General features: G+C 40.5%; 1 protein-coding gene across 2 annotated transcripts in view; it reads right to left on the bottom strand.

The window, feature by feature from the left end:
* Positions 1 to 7484: 7484 nt before the first annotated feature.
* The window catches only part of POLE4 (DNA polymerase epsilon 4, accessory subunit), a 78283-nt gene continuing 71652 nt past the window's right edge, over positions 7485 to 14115 (bottom strand). For both annotated transcript variants that reach the window (XM_044090694.1, XM_044090693.1), the window contains one exon: positions 7485 to 7649. In XM_044090694.1, the coding sequence (XP_043946629.1) occupies positions 7636 to 7649 (14 nt within the window). In that variant the 3' untranslated portion in view covers positions 7485 to 7635. The remainder of the gene's footprint in view (positions 7650 to 14115) is intronic.

Here is a 14115-nt window from a genome sequence, read left to right as displayed (position 1 = left end):
GGGGAATTGGTGAAGGACGCCTTGAAAGGGTCCGCAAAGTTGCACAGCCGCATCCAGGCGTGACGTAAGGCAACGCCTGTGCCTGCGGCTCTACTCGCCCCATCCGCGGCATATGAGATAAGCCGCATGGAGGAGTTAACGATGGAGTTTAGGGTTGCCAACTGGGAGTTTATTCTGTCCTGGAACCCCTCAGCTGTTGGATCCTTTACCTCTTCACTCATATCCTTGAGTAAATCCCTCTGGAGACGAGTGAAGTGACATAAATAGTTCAGCGACCGCATTGAGAAGGTCGCTGATGAGAACATCCGCTTGCCGTACCTGTCCATGGTCCTAGATTCCTTATTAGGAGGATGGACAGGTACCGAAGGATCGGCTAACTCCTTCTTAGTGGCTGCAGCCACCACTATGGCATAGGCGGGGACACCTTTAGATAAAAAATCTTTATCTCTAGGGGCAGTAATAAACTTAGATGGCCTCCTCGGGGTGAGTTCCACTGAATCAGGAGCCGTCCAGGCCTTCCTTGCCACCACTTCCATAAGGGGGTCAAAGGGAGGGGACACCCAGGAGGTAGAAGGGCGAGAGCCGAACGCCTCAAGGTACACTGACTCATCCTCTGAAGGGTTAAGGGCTGGCCAGTTCCCCCTCTGTTTCAGGATTTCAAGGATGTCAGCAAAGGAGACATCCTCAGAGGGGGATCGAGGGGAACCTTCAGATTCTTCTAAGTCAGTGTCAGAGGTGATAGACTCAGGGGAGTCAATGTGCTTCCTCTTGCACTGCCTCTTCCTAGGGGGTTCTCCTAGCGGGTCAGGAGAGGCCTCGGAAGAGGAGGAAATTCCCAATGGGGAAACTTGAGTTGGCACTCTGCGGTCTGAAGCAAGGATGTGGGTAGAAATCACCGCAGGCACTGATGATGGAGGGGCTGACGGAGCAGACTGTGGGGCAGACTCTGGTTCTAGCATGCTCCGTATGACCTCGAAGGCACCTCTATCGGGCAAGGCCGGAGGCCCCCGCTCCGAAGAGACCAGGACCTCCCCCGGCACTGACAGGGATGGCTCCGAAGCTGATGTCAGAGCCGAACTCACCAGCGCCGAAGCACCGAGAGGGAGAGTGGGGTCGGACAAGGGTCCGATGCCACTCACCCCCTCAGAGCAGACGAGGGAAGCCCAGCGCCGAGATCCCTCCAAAGAGGAGATCGGAGCAGACGATGGAGCCGAAAGGGAAGTTATCGGATCTGACGCACCGACAGTCATGGCTCCGATGAGCCCCGGCTCCGAGCTCAAAGGAGTCGAAGGAGGAACACATTGAGGGACAGAAATAGCCACCGACTGATGAGCCAGGCTATGAAGCATTTGGGCCAGTGCCTCAGACTTGAGAAGTCTACTCACTACCCTTTGCAAATCATGGTCAGATAGCCTGGAAGACCGTGAGGAATGCGATTTATGGCTCCGCTCCGAAAGAAGAGGAGATCCTGGCGCCGAATGAACAGAGCAGATGGAGGGATACCTAGACCTTTTTCTTAAAGGTTGCTCCGATAAAGGTATCGGAGCCGAGTGAGTCTTATCAGCCTCGGCTCCGGCCGGAGTCGAGGTAATGGTATGAGGCTTAGAAACATCGGCTCCAGCCGGAGCCGATGTCGAAGCAGTTTTGATGCTTCCAGAGGACGGCTCTGAAGCTGGAGCCGACTGTCTGGAAGTCTTAGAAGGCTTCCCCAACACAGACTGGGTAGGGGGGCCTTCAGGCTTTAATAAGCCACGCAAAATTAATTTATTTTTGCGTTCCTGCAGGACTCTAGGGCTGAAACCATGACAGACAGCACAAGAGTCCTGCAGGTGCAAAGGTCCCAGGCAATACACACAAGAAGTGTGACCGTCTGTCAGAGGCATTTTCTGGCAGCACGAGTCACACTTCTTGAAGCCTGAGACCTTAGCGTCTTTTGACATAGTGAAAGGAGTGCCTGACAAAACACAAACACACTACAGACACACCCTCAACCGAAGAAAATTATTAAGGCTAACAAAGCCACAAACACACATACAAGCCCTTAACAAAAAAACTACTAATTTAGTCCACTAAAGGACTGGGAGAAGGGAAGGGGCCGAAGGCCTAAAAGTTAAGGGAAGAAAAGGAAGGGAATATAGACCCGAAAAACAGGGGTCGATCTATCTAAATATTAATTAAACTAAAAAGGTTATGGTATGAAACAATAAGGGGTTAAGAAATACCTATTACGGTAAAAACTCTCACTAACCTGCCTGAGCCGGTAGAAAAGCACCTCGTCAGCTAAGCGGCAAACGAGATCTAAGTAGTTACCGCCTAGCATTGTGGGATATAGGGGAGCCTCGAGCCGGTGGAATCAGCTCTCGAGCTTTAGTATTGGCCGAGTCGGAGCCGAGGATCGGCTCCGAACCCATCCAGCAAGAATGAAGGCGAGATAGACAACTTAACATCAGTATATAAAAATAAATTAAAAATACATGATTCAGGCAGTTTCTGACTAGTCAGTGGGCATTAATGATCACAGTTTCATTTAAGTTGCCCCCTTTTTGTCTCATCCAAGTTGCTGCTTAGTGTGCTTTTATTCCCATCAACCATTTCTCTCTTTATATTGTTCAGTCTGGTTTTGTGCACATCAAAAGCAAGTTAAAAAAAAGGAGGGTACCTGAATTTTCAGCTCTGAGTCTCCAACTTGGATAATTTAAAATTCTTTATAATGAAGCAACTTCTTAACTTAACTGGTTACCCTGAAAAGATAAGTGTCGCAAACAACAGTAAACATTGCACCTTAAGTACACAGAACTGTGATCAAACAACAGATGTGTCTGAACTGAGTGAATTTTGTGAGAAGCAAACCATATATGCCCTCCATGTGGGAAGCTTCACACCTCCTACCACACAACCTGCATATTACTACAGTTCATTCCAAGTTTGCCAATACTCTGGGAAAAGACAAATATGTTTTCTTTTAAATCAAGTAGTTGCCTTTCTTTTTCCTGGAGTGAATTTTGAGAAGTGAGCTGTTTAACAATGTTTAACACAGATGCAGACTAAATAGCCAGTGTAGACATGTATTCTTACAAATAGGTTCACTCTCTAAATGATAGCATTCTATCAATTGCTGAAACCACTGATCAAGATATGAAAGGCTTAACCATGTGACAGACATGAAGCATATTAAAAAAACGTTACAGTGAATGCACTGTTCATTCAATAGCCTCTCTTCAACTTAAACTCCTCCTGCACCATTTTTAACTAATTTATACTCTGGTGATTTGCCCCTAGGTGGGTAATGGAAGCAAACTCCTTTCTATATGCAGGTTCTTCTCAAGCCAAAGGATTTTTTCTCTAATTTATTCAAATAAATGTTATCAGACCACCACTGTTGTCCTTATTCATCCCTGGATCTCCTGCTGCACTTAAAATATAAGAGTATTTTGGGATTTGATATAAAGACACAAAATATTAAAATGTTAAGAATAACAGTCCCAAGTCACATAAGTCACAATAGTTTTTATTATTTTAGTATCTTGTTTCTTTCTTTTATGACTATGGAAACTGGAGAAACAAATGTATGATAAAATGAAATGGGAAGGGAAAGTACAGTTGTGTACACTTACCATAAATGTAGATGTTTGAGTGTATTCACTGTTGCAGTCATTACATTTGGGTTATCTGCTTGCAGGGAGGTCTCAGTCGGACTGATTAACAAAGTCTTGGGTCCTGTGTCGGTTGCTGTCCCTTCTTCCATGACGTCAGGTCGTCAGGGGTATGAAACATGCAGCTGATGCCATTACATCAATCTTTCTTGCTGTGCGTTGCCAGAAGCAGAAGCAATTCGCAAGTGCCTGTCGGCCGACTCCTGAAATTTTCGTTTTCGAGTTTCAGAACAGAAGTTTTCAACTAAAGCTAAGTACCCCGTTGGGGAAACTTTTTTACTTGCTCCTTACCGATGTCAGTAAAAGTTAATAATTGCATTACTTGTGGAAAGCAAATACCTCATAAAGATTTTCATTCGTACTGTATTCCTTGCCTAGGCCCTGACCACGACATACCTTGCTGTCAGTTTTGTGCTTTATTTAATCAGCGCACTATCCGTCGTCGGTATATTTTCACCTCTAAATATTTCGGTTCTCGGTTTAATTATCCGGAAATGTCGGTTAGCCATCCAACTACCGGGTTCCGAAAAAATGCAAAGATAAAGACAGAGACAGGCCACCGAGGTCCAAAACTGCCAACGACGTTTCTCATATGCCAGTTCGCCGGTACTCAGTGAGGTGCTTTTGCAGCCCCTGATTCGCAGGCCTTTACTGAGACCCATCTGGAGTCCAGTATGCTGCGAGATGCTTCAACTATGGAACCTGCGGATATCTCTACCTTGGATGGGTCCGAAGCCGCTGTGCAGGCAATGGCTTCTGAGGGTGTACTAAGACTGAGCCCATACAAGAGTGGCAGAAGTCTCATCAGAAAGTATGAAATTAAGGACTGATATCCACTAAGTCTCAGTACTGCGACTCCTCCCTTTTTGGCATTTACTCTTATATCTCCAGACTAAAAACCAGGACCACTGGCAGACTAAGTCTGTGAAAGACTGCAAACTGGGAGCTATTGTCATGTCTCCTTCTGATGTCCAACTCCATCAGCAAGAACTTAACACTCAAATACATGCTATATTAAGAATTAGCTCAAATTAAATGCAAAGTGTAATACTGTTACATTTAGACGGTACTAAAATTAAATTAAAATTAAAACAAAAACACACTACAAAATTTGCCACTGCTTCAACTGTCCATGCTAAATACATCCCTTGAAAAACCTCTACACCTAAACACAGCTCACTCATCATTCAAAACTAGTACTCACTGGTATGTATTTCCCCTCTTACATCTAATCTATCACTCATTCGTATTTTCCCCTTTTTTTTGTTACTCAGATGCTCTTCCAACTGCTTCCACCCTTTCTTCTATCATTTTTACACAAGTTACAACTATTTTATAGACATAATTACACTAAACTATTGATTCATTAACCCTGATATTTGTATTACCCTTTCTTTTATAATTTTACACAGAATTTAAGTCTAATGTGCAGAAATAATTTGATTTGCACAGAAAAAATTACAGTAACTTTCTGATTTGTTGTCTCTGATGTTTTGCAAAACTCTCTACATAATGTTTTGCTAGTTAGTTTTCATTGTTAAGAATAAGCATGTTGAGCTTTCGTATACAAGTTTTCATGTTAACTTTATATAGGTTTTTTGAGGAGCTTTTCTCCCCGAGGCCTACACTGAATTTTTTTTTTTTTAATCCAGTTGGATTTTCTTGGTCATAAAAAGCAACAGACAAATAACTAAACAAATAACCTCTACCCTCAGACTATAGCACAGAAAATACCCTACTTCAAAATGAAAACAGTTAAGAACTTTAGCAAAGGGTTGATGACTCTCTTACTTTCGATCAACATGTGGCATTAGTAGTTAGAAAACCATTATACTTAGTATAGGTAGCTGCAAAGAGAATGTCATCCAGATCTAAATGGAATTGTTACCCTTCATTGAGCAGAGCACAACACCTCCTTTGAGATGTACCTCCCTAGACAAACAGCTAGAAAGATCTCAGAGGTCCCTAACCAAGACCATGGGCCTAACGTCCATTAGCTAGCAAGACAGCTGGAAATACTGTCCTTTTCTTCAGCATCACACAGACTTTTGAGCGCAGATCTTGGTCTTCCCTTGCATGCCATTAGATATTAGAGATCCTGTATCTCAACGAGTCCAATAGCTCCTCAAATACCAGAACTAGGGACCTAAATTTACACTAGTAGTTAAACAGAACATGATAGGGAGACAGATTCAACATAAAGTTCTCCTCCCATCAATGGAACATATGCCCCTGTAGATTAAATTGTACAAATGGTACCAAGATGACTGCATGTATATCGATAAATTCACAAACAAAAAATCATGCAAGCAGCTGAATGGACTCTAAACAGCAGGCAAAATCCACTGAGAAATAAACAAAATAAGCCAAAAGTCCAACCAACCAAAGTAAAAAAAGTTTAATGAAACACACTATTACAGTTCTTTCTCAATGAAGGAAAGGATAGGTTCCCACCTCTCTGAAATACATAGGCATATTGACTCAAATGCACTAAGTAAACATAATTTAAGTCTTGGTGATTACCATATTTGTACATGTAGGGTACTACAGAAAACAGTCAAGCCAAAGAGAGGAGGTGATATAATCAATTTGACTGAGTTAGCAGAGTACGAATGGATAAGCTTCCTTAGAGCTGATACTGCACCTGGCTTAAATAATGTGCACAGTATAAAACCAGTTTTAAAGAAAAATCAGAGTTTTATATAATGTATTGTGTCTGGGCTACTTAATTATTTATTAATTATTTATTATTTACTGTCATTAATTTGTAAGAGAATATTTATGTTTATGTAGTTTTAGGTTCATAGGTGTGTACTAGGCTAATGGCCCTGGAGTCTTTAAAGCCTAGCCCACAGAAGTGCCCTGGCATCATGCCGCCCAATGTTATATCACATCCATATTCTTAGATATATTTTAAATAGGTTTTAAAGTTTTTAATCTAGTTAGATTTTAAGTGTATTTATGAGCATACTTAAATAGTTAAATGAAAGTTAATTAAGAACATGTGACCTATGGAAAGAATATGATAGGCTGGCAATTGCTATAAAGGTAACTATTTTAATTGACTCAATTATGCATTGAGAAAGAACTGTGAAGGTTCGAAAGCTTTGCTACATGAAATAGTGTGTTGTTTCATTAAACATTTTTTTTTTTTTTTACCTTGGACGGTTGGACTTTTGGCTTGTTTTATTTATCAGTAAATTCACTTTGGGACTGATGGGCATCTTGCCCTCCTAAAGAAAGTGGGCATGCTAGAGTGGGTACTGGTAAGGAGTAAACGGTTCAAACACTCGCTTGCTTTGCAATTCCTACGACTCCTACAACAGACTTGTCACTGTGATGCATCAGAAGATATAGGCAGTGTGTCTGGCTGCAGTTCTAATGCATGCGCAGAGTCCTGATGGTACTACGGATGACGGACCTCATCTTACCAGGTAATGTGTTCCTATTTCTAAAGGAAAATCGTCTTGCTGTAGTAGTAATCAGTTTAATAGGTTTGTAAGTACTAGGCTAGCTGCTGTTGTGGACTGCTTTACACCTTGCTAATTTCCCTTGATGAGGATCAGACTTTGCACTTCTTGTCTGTGAGGTAAACACCTTAACCATTATACCAATCCCCAACCCCTGAATGAAGCTCTACGTTTAAAGGCTTCAGTTCTATGCCCCCTTTTCTACAGTTTATTTTTCAAGGGCACATTTTAAAATACTGCATCTCTGAGGTTATTATTCCTTTAACTGGCACAAACCGCACAGCATCCAGAAGACTCAATTTACAAATAAAATGACACAGATAGGGACACCCAAAGCCAAAAAAAAACCAGTATGCATTAATTGTTATACAAAATATTTTATTACAACGTATACATAAAATTTATACATTTTTACTGTACAAAACATTTCTAGAATATGACCTTTTCAAATTCACATATCTCTCTCAATATTTTTGACTCTGTACAATCTAGTTTTGGTACTTAAACCAGTTTCAATCCAGGGTACCTGCAAAAGAAGGAAGAGAGTGTAAGGATAATATCAGAAGCACAGTTAGCCTGTTATAGCAACTAAATAAATGCAAATATTTATGAAGAAAGAGCCCCTGCTGCATGAAACATGCCCCATGGCTATGCATATAAAGTATCAAATATTGGCACAAGACAGGTTGGTTTAGCTATCCCTGCTGTCTCCATCAGTAAGCACATATGTTACCTGAAGAGTCTATTATAAAATATCTTTTTACAATAGGGATTTCAAAAACAGTGGCCTGACAATTAGCACAAAGGGCCAAGACTATGAGTTGGTAATGAGCTTAATCCTTTAAGTCTGTGGTTTGCCTCTCTTTTGGCTACTGCTCAGCTCTGAGATAGTCACTTAACCAGACAGTGTTCCCTTGTCACCCCTGAAAAAGAGACTCGTGCCCACTGGATTCACCTGTTTTATTAAGTTAAACTAAAAAATAAGATCAGAGATAAGGCAGAATGCTTGAAGAGTGCAAAGTCTAAACAGTTAAAAAGCTACTTTCCATTTATAACACTGCAACTTTCCCAGCCATAAAAGGACTACTGTCTCTTATTAATGCAGCTAACCGTTCTTGAAGGTGCCATAACAACTGACTGCTCAAGAGGCCAATAAGAATTAAATGGCACCATTAAAAATGGTTACCATCCTGATTATTGCAGGGTATTATCCTTACTTCATATAGAACAGAAAAGAGTATTTTTCCATTAAGAGGGCAACAGCATTTTTTTGCCTCGTTCGCAACACTTAAAATGTGATTGGTGAGCTGCGAATGTACTGTGAAACCATGTATTTTCATAATAATATTGACAGACGTGTGTGAAATAATTAAATGAATAATATTTAAAAAGAAAAGCTGTAAACTACACATTTTACACACACTTGTTAAGATAAACAACAAATGTAAATGACCGTTAATGGGGCAACACTGAAAATGTGCTTTACATCAATAATTTCAAGAACTAATTTACAAAATGATGTCAAGCCTCCACCGTCTCTGGCTTGCACTTCCATCTGATTATGGTCTGTATCCTCAAAATTGAGTGCCTCAATGACAGTTATTTTGCCGGTCTGTTTAACAAGCTTCACTTTATAAATAGATTGATAAAAAATCGGGGCAGTGTTGCCCTGTTAACAGAAAAGTAATTTATGGTAATGAACGGGATTAGACAGAGAGCAAATCCGTGGACAGACCCCTAAATGCAAGCTTTACTTCCAGCTTCTAACTGACAACCCCTTACAACTGTTCAGCGCAGAAGTGGAAATTTTAGATGTGACGAAATGATCAGAGCAAACATGTTGAGATCTTACTGGTAAAGCAGCTAGACTACAAGGCGGCACGTAAAATGTCATTACAACTGACCGCAATAGATGGCGGTGAACCTCAAAGAACGGGAACAGCAGTAGTTCAAATAATTGTTCTATGCCCCGATTTGTAATCAATCCATTTATAAAGTGAAGCTTTTTGAACAGAATGGTAAAAATTATGTTGCAGTTAAGGTGAGTGCTACAGACCTGGATAATGGACCTAATGGCGACATTGAAATTATTGATATTAAGCACATTTTGAGTGTTGCCCCATTAACAGAAAAGTACTCAAAAAAGAAATGCTTCATCTGAATAGTTACCATAGAAGCATGTTATCTCCAGCACAAAAGGAGTTTGCGCTACATGTTGAACTGCTGACACTGACATTTGTGTAATAATTTTGCAGGAATTCCAAATAATTGGGAAACTACTGCGAGCTAACCTTGTCCTCTGCCCTGACCTTTTCAGCAGAAAGATATCCAAACAGGCCTGCAGAATTGAGCTACAGGCCTTAAGAGAAGCCTAAGTAATGTGCCCCACATGCCCATAATCAGTTTTTTTTTATCAAAAAGATAACCAGCCAGAGTTGCAGTACCAATAAATATTATCTTTGGTGCAAGTTATGACAAAGGAGGTACTGCCAGCACAGCTAGCTGGAATTCTGTAAATAATTACATATCATTTCTGAATATTAACATTATTTATATAGCAGTGTAACAAAAGAGAGATACTGTCAGCACAGCTATCTGGAATTTTCTAAATAATTACATGCTAATTATATGTCATTAGTGAATATCAAAAAGATTTGTGTAAAATGCTTGTGTTACAACTGTATTAGAACTGTATGTTATGTGTATATCACACTTGTTTGTACAGAAGTGTGCGCTGAACAAAGTTTGTAAAGTACTGAGCTTAAAGATGTATCCACAGTGTACCCTGCTGGAAAAGAACAGAAATGTACATACACTATTGTAACTGCTTAAATGTATATATTTTAACAATGGAAACTGGAACATATGAGGTTAACTTCAGAAAAATAGCTGAATTTAAAATTACCTTATGGCCAGGTCATAAAGATGATGTTATCTTTCAGTTTCGGTGCAGCAAGAAACACAATTGTCTGTGCTGAGAAGTTTTCTGTATTGTCTTGGAAGTGTTAACTTCCAGGAACTGCAAAGATCTGAGGGAAAGCCCTTGCGTATGTAGATGCTAAATACTGCTAGCTTTCAGCAGTGGAGTTTTTACCTGGGATAGAGTCAGATGACAAGAAATGGTGTCATTCTGCAAGCTATCCCAGCAGTAATATTTGAGATATTAATTTAAGAACTCTCTGAGTGAGACTGAGCATTCTGTATTCTGTCTTTGACCTGACAACATCAGCTAGAGGATCTATTCACCACATCTGCCTTGCTGCTCTAAGTAAGTGTACTAGGGTATAGTATAATTCTTTTAGATATAGTCAGGAATATAGCAAAGCTTAATGATGTTTTTTTTTTATTTCAGACTGTCCTGCAATGTTGTTTTAAATATTTCCTGTGATTTTGAACTCTGATGTCACTGTAAATGTACATTTAGTATTGTCTTGCTCTTTTATTATTAAGTATATTTAAACCTTTCATTGTGTCTGGTCTGTCTAGACATGCATATTTATTTGGTGACACGGTGTAGGCCACTCCTAATAGCCTTGATCTTGGTCATACTACCATTTGTATTAATAGTAACATTACACAGTAAGATTGGACACCCTTTAAGGGCCTTAAAGTAGCTGATAAAGAGTTGGCTAGTGGCAGTGATAACTGCCTTATAGTATAGGCAGAAGGGGGCATAGCTAGTAAACCTGTGCCAGCCTTTCCCAGGTGTGTGTGTGTGTGTGTATATGTGTATGTGTGTGTGTGTGTGTGTGTGTGTGTGTGTGTGTGTGTGTGTGTGTGTGTGTGTGTGTGTGTGTGTGTGTGTGTGTGTGTGTGTGTTTAAAACAAATCTCCATGAGTGTGTGTGTGTGTCAGCTACTTGGGCAGGGACAAGAAGCATTGGTTGGACAGAGAGTGATGGAGGTCTTGGCTTGGCCACTCAGCTGAGATCTCAACTCTACAGTTGTGCCAGTGGGGAGTTTTATTGGGGATCTGCAGAAGAGGGAGAAACCAGCCCCGAACTGACCGTGGTCTCTGTGTGCTCTTAAGGGAAATTGCACTTGATGCAGAGAGTTGCATCTGGTAATACTGTGCGTGTACCGGTCATCCTCCCAGTGCATGTCCCCCACTGTTGCCAGTGGTGAGGATTGAGGATCCCTGATTACTGGTCCAGTGGTGGGGCATCACACAAGCCATGAAGACTAAATTATCTCAGAAAGCCTTTCACACCAGAGAAAATGGAATCTAAAGTCAATAAGGTACAATGCACACCAAAAATGTAAATACTAAAAAGAAAGGCACAACAGATGCCCTCTCTGGAAAATGATACAATATGAAAAATGCCCGCCAAAGAATAACTTGGGGTACGACATTAATTATACAAAGGCTTCCAGACTCCATCAGCAAGCATTACCAATGTACAGGAGCCTGAGACTCCATCAACAAGCATTACCAATGTACAGGAGCCTGAGACTCCATCAACAAGCATTACCAATGTACAGGAGCCTGAGATTCCATCAACAATCATTACCAATGTACAGGAGCCTGGAAGGCTGTCCTGAAGCAACAATCCTATCTGGTTAATGGCACACACCACTGCACTAGGTACATTACTAGAATAATTGTTACAGGAATAACAAAATGGCTGGGAGAATACTAAGCAGTATAAACTCAGCTGTTTGGAATGGGCAAATAGTCTATAGCATACCCTGTAACATCACCAAATTTAAACCACCCCATCTGATCCTAGAATGGGCATTCAATCTGTAGTACTTTACAAATACTTGCAAAGAACTCCAGGTAACAGTCTCACAAAAACAAATATTCCTCAGAAAGGCAGTAGTATTAGCTTGTGCTCTAGCAGAATAGGTTCTAACCATCCAATTAAAGTCTTATTACAACTGTCATAGAACATAATACAGTTTACTAACCATTAAGCAAGAATCTATATAGTGAGTGGATGACCATGATTTTCCTTAACAACTGACAAAATAAATCCGATCAAAACTTTGAGATTTTATTTTGTCATTATAAGACCAGTTTCTGAACAGACATGGTGTGGAAAAATACTTTTTTTTTCCACATTTGTGTAAGATGACTGAAAGCTCACTAGATTACTTTAAAGCAACTTCAGAGATGCTGAAAGACGCTCTGGTCCTTGGAGAAGATTCTGTTTCAGGTCACCTTACACATCATTGCCTGAAATGCAGAAGTAGCTCTTTCTGAGGCAACTGCTAAGAACACAGCTTTCCAGGAAAGTTATATGAGATCTGCTGAGGTTGGTTCAAAGGCACAGACACTCAATTACCTTAACAAAATGTCAAGAGTGCTTTAGAAGCCTTAAGAGAAAATGAGCACCTTCATAAGCTGTTTTCTTACAACACAGGACCCCTGTTATGTACTCAGAATGCCATCAAGGCAACAGAATAAGGTCTGCATTAGTGACCATGCAATTTCCGTTCTAGTCATCATCACAAAATATGGCGTCAACAACCTATCAAGATCAGTAATGTTACTGAACTGAAAATTTTCAAATTCACCCAAGTGTTATACAGCAACATCTATGGCATAAAGGAACACCTGCATGCCACCAGTCACATTGGGCTCCATCTGACTGATTAACTACTTGCTTACTTATGGACGACGGCTGACTACAGAAAAATAATAAAGTGAGAGCCTGTCAAGTCTCTGAGGCTACAGATTTCTACAAGAAGAGCCAAAGAATCAAAATACTAAAAATAAAAGTCATTTCTGACTTCTGCCACTAGATCTTGAGTGCGAAGGTTTAAAGAAACGTGGTCTGGGTTACATTACTATCATTCTACCATGTTCCAACCACTACACTACAGTAGTTTCTTATGTTATTCTGCATACTTACACTTGTGAGATAATCACTTCCTCAAATATAGAATCACTTCCTCAAATATAGAATCACTCACAGCATGTTACGTAGTGCAATAAACTCAAAAGCATTTCAAGCACTGTCTGTTGCTTTCCTATAATTAATGATACACTCCTTCACACTACCTTGTGTATTTATAGCTTATCATGCTCGGAGCATAACTGCACTGCGCTGCTTTGATCCCTGCTATTTTTGTCATCTGCACTTGACCGGGCTGCTCTCTTCTGCCTTTTTGGTTTCTGATTGTGCTGATATTCACAATGCTGTACTCTATATACCGTGTATGATTTTACTTCTGCCTTTGGCCAGGGGTTTGGACAAAACAGGTCCCACTCCTATGCATCACCCCCACCATGCTGGTTATCAAACAATGAATAGGGGACAAACGCAAACAGGTAAAAATGAAAGACAAATGTACTTTTAATGGAATGTAAGCCAGACAAGTATTATAACAATAATGTTCTACTAATGAGTACCTAAACTGGTAGAAGGATCTATCTCATGATCTCTACACTAACAAGGAAATCCCATCCGCTCAGACAGGTAATGTTCTACTAACGAGTACCTGAACTGGTAGAAGGATCTATATCATGAGCTCGACACTAACAAAGAAATCTCATCTGCTCAGATAGGTAATGGTCTACTAACGAGCAACTAAACTGGTAGAAAGATCTATGTCATGATCTCTACACTAACAAGGAAATCCCACCTGCTCAGATAGGTAATGTTCTACTAACGAGTACCTGAACTGGTAGAAGGAGCTATGTCATGAGCTCTACACTAACAAGGAAATCCCATCCGCTCTGATAGGTAATGTTCTACTAACGAGTACATGAACTGGTAGAAAGATCTATGTCATGATCTCTACACTAACAAGGAAATCCCATCTGCTCAGATAGGTAATGTTCTACTAACAAGTACATGAACTGGTAGAAGGATCTATGTCATGATCTCTACACTAACAAGGAAATCCCATCCGCTCAGATAGGTAATGCTCTACTAATGAGTACCTAAACTGGTAGAAGGATCTATGTCATGATCTCTACACTAACAAGGAAATCCCATCCGCTCAGATAAATCCTACTTTACAGTGGTATGCATCTTAAGTTTC

Source organism: Protopterus annectens, chromosome 13.part0 (genome assembly GCF_019279795.1).
Source record: "Protopterus annectens isolate FY-2018-M chromosome 13.part0, PAN1.0, whole genome shotgun sequence".
Classification (NCBI taxonomy): Eukaryota; Metazoa; Chordata; order Ceratodontiformes; family Protopteridae; genus Protopterus; species Protopterus annectens.
This window is presented reverse-complemented; position numbering and strand designations above follow the sequence as displayed.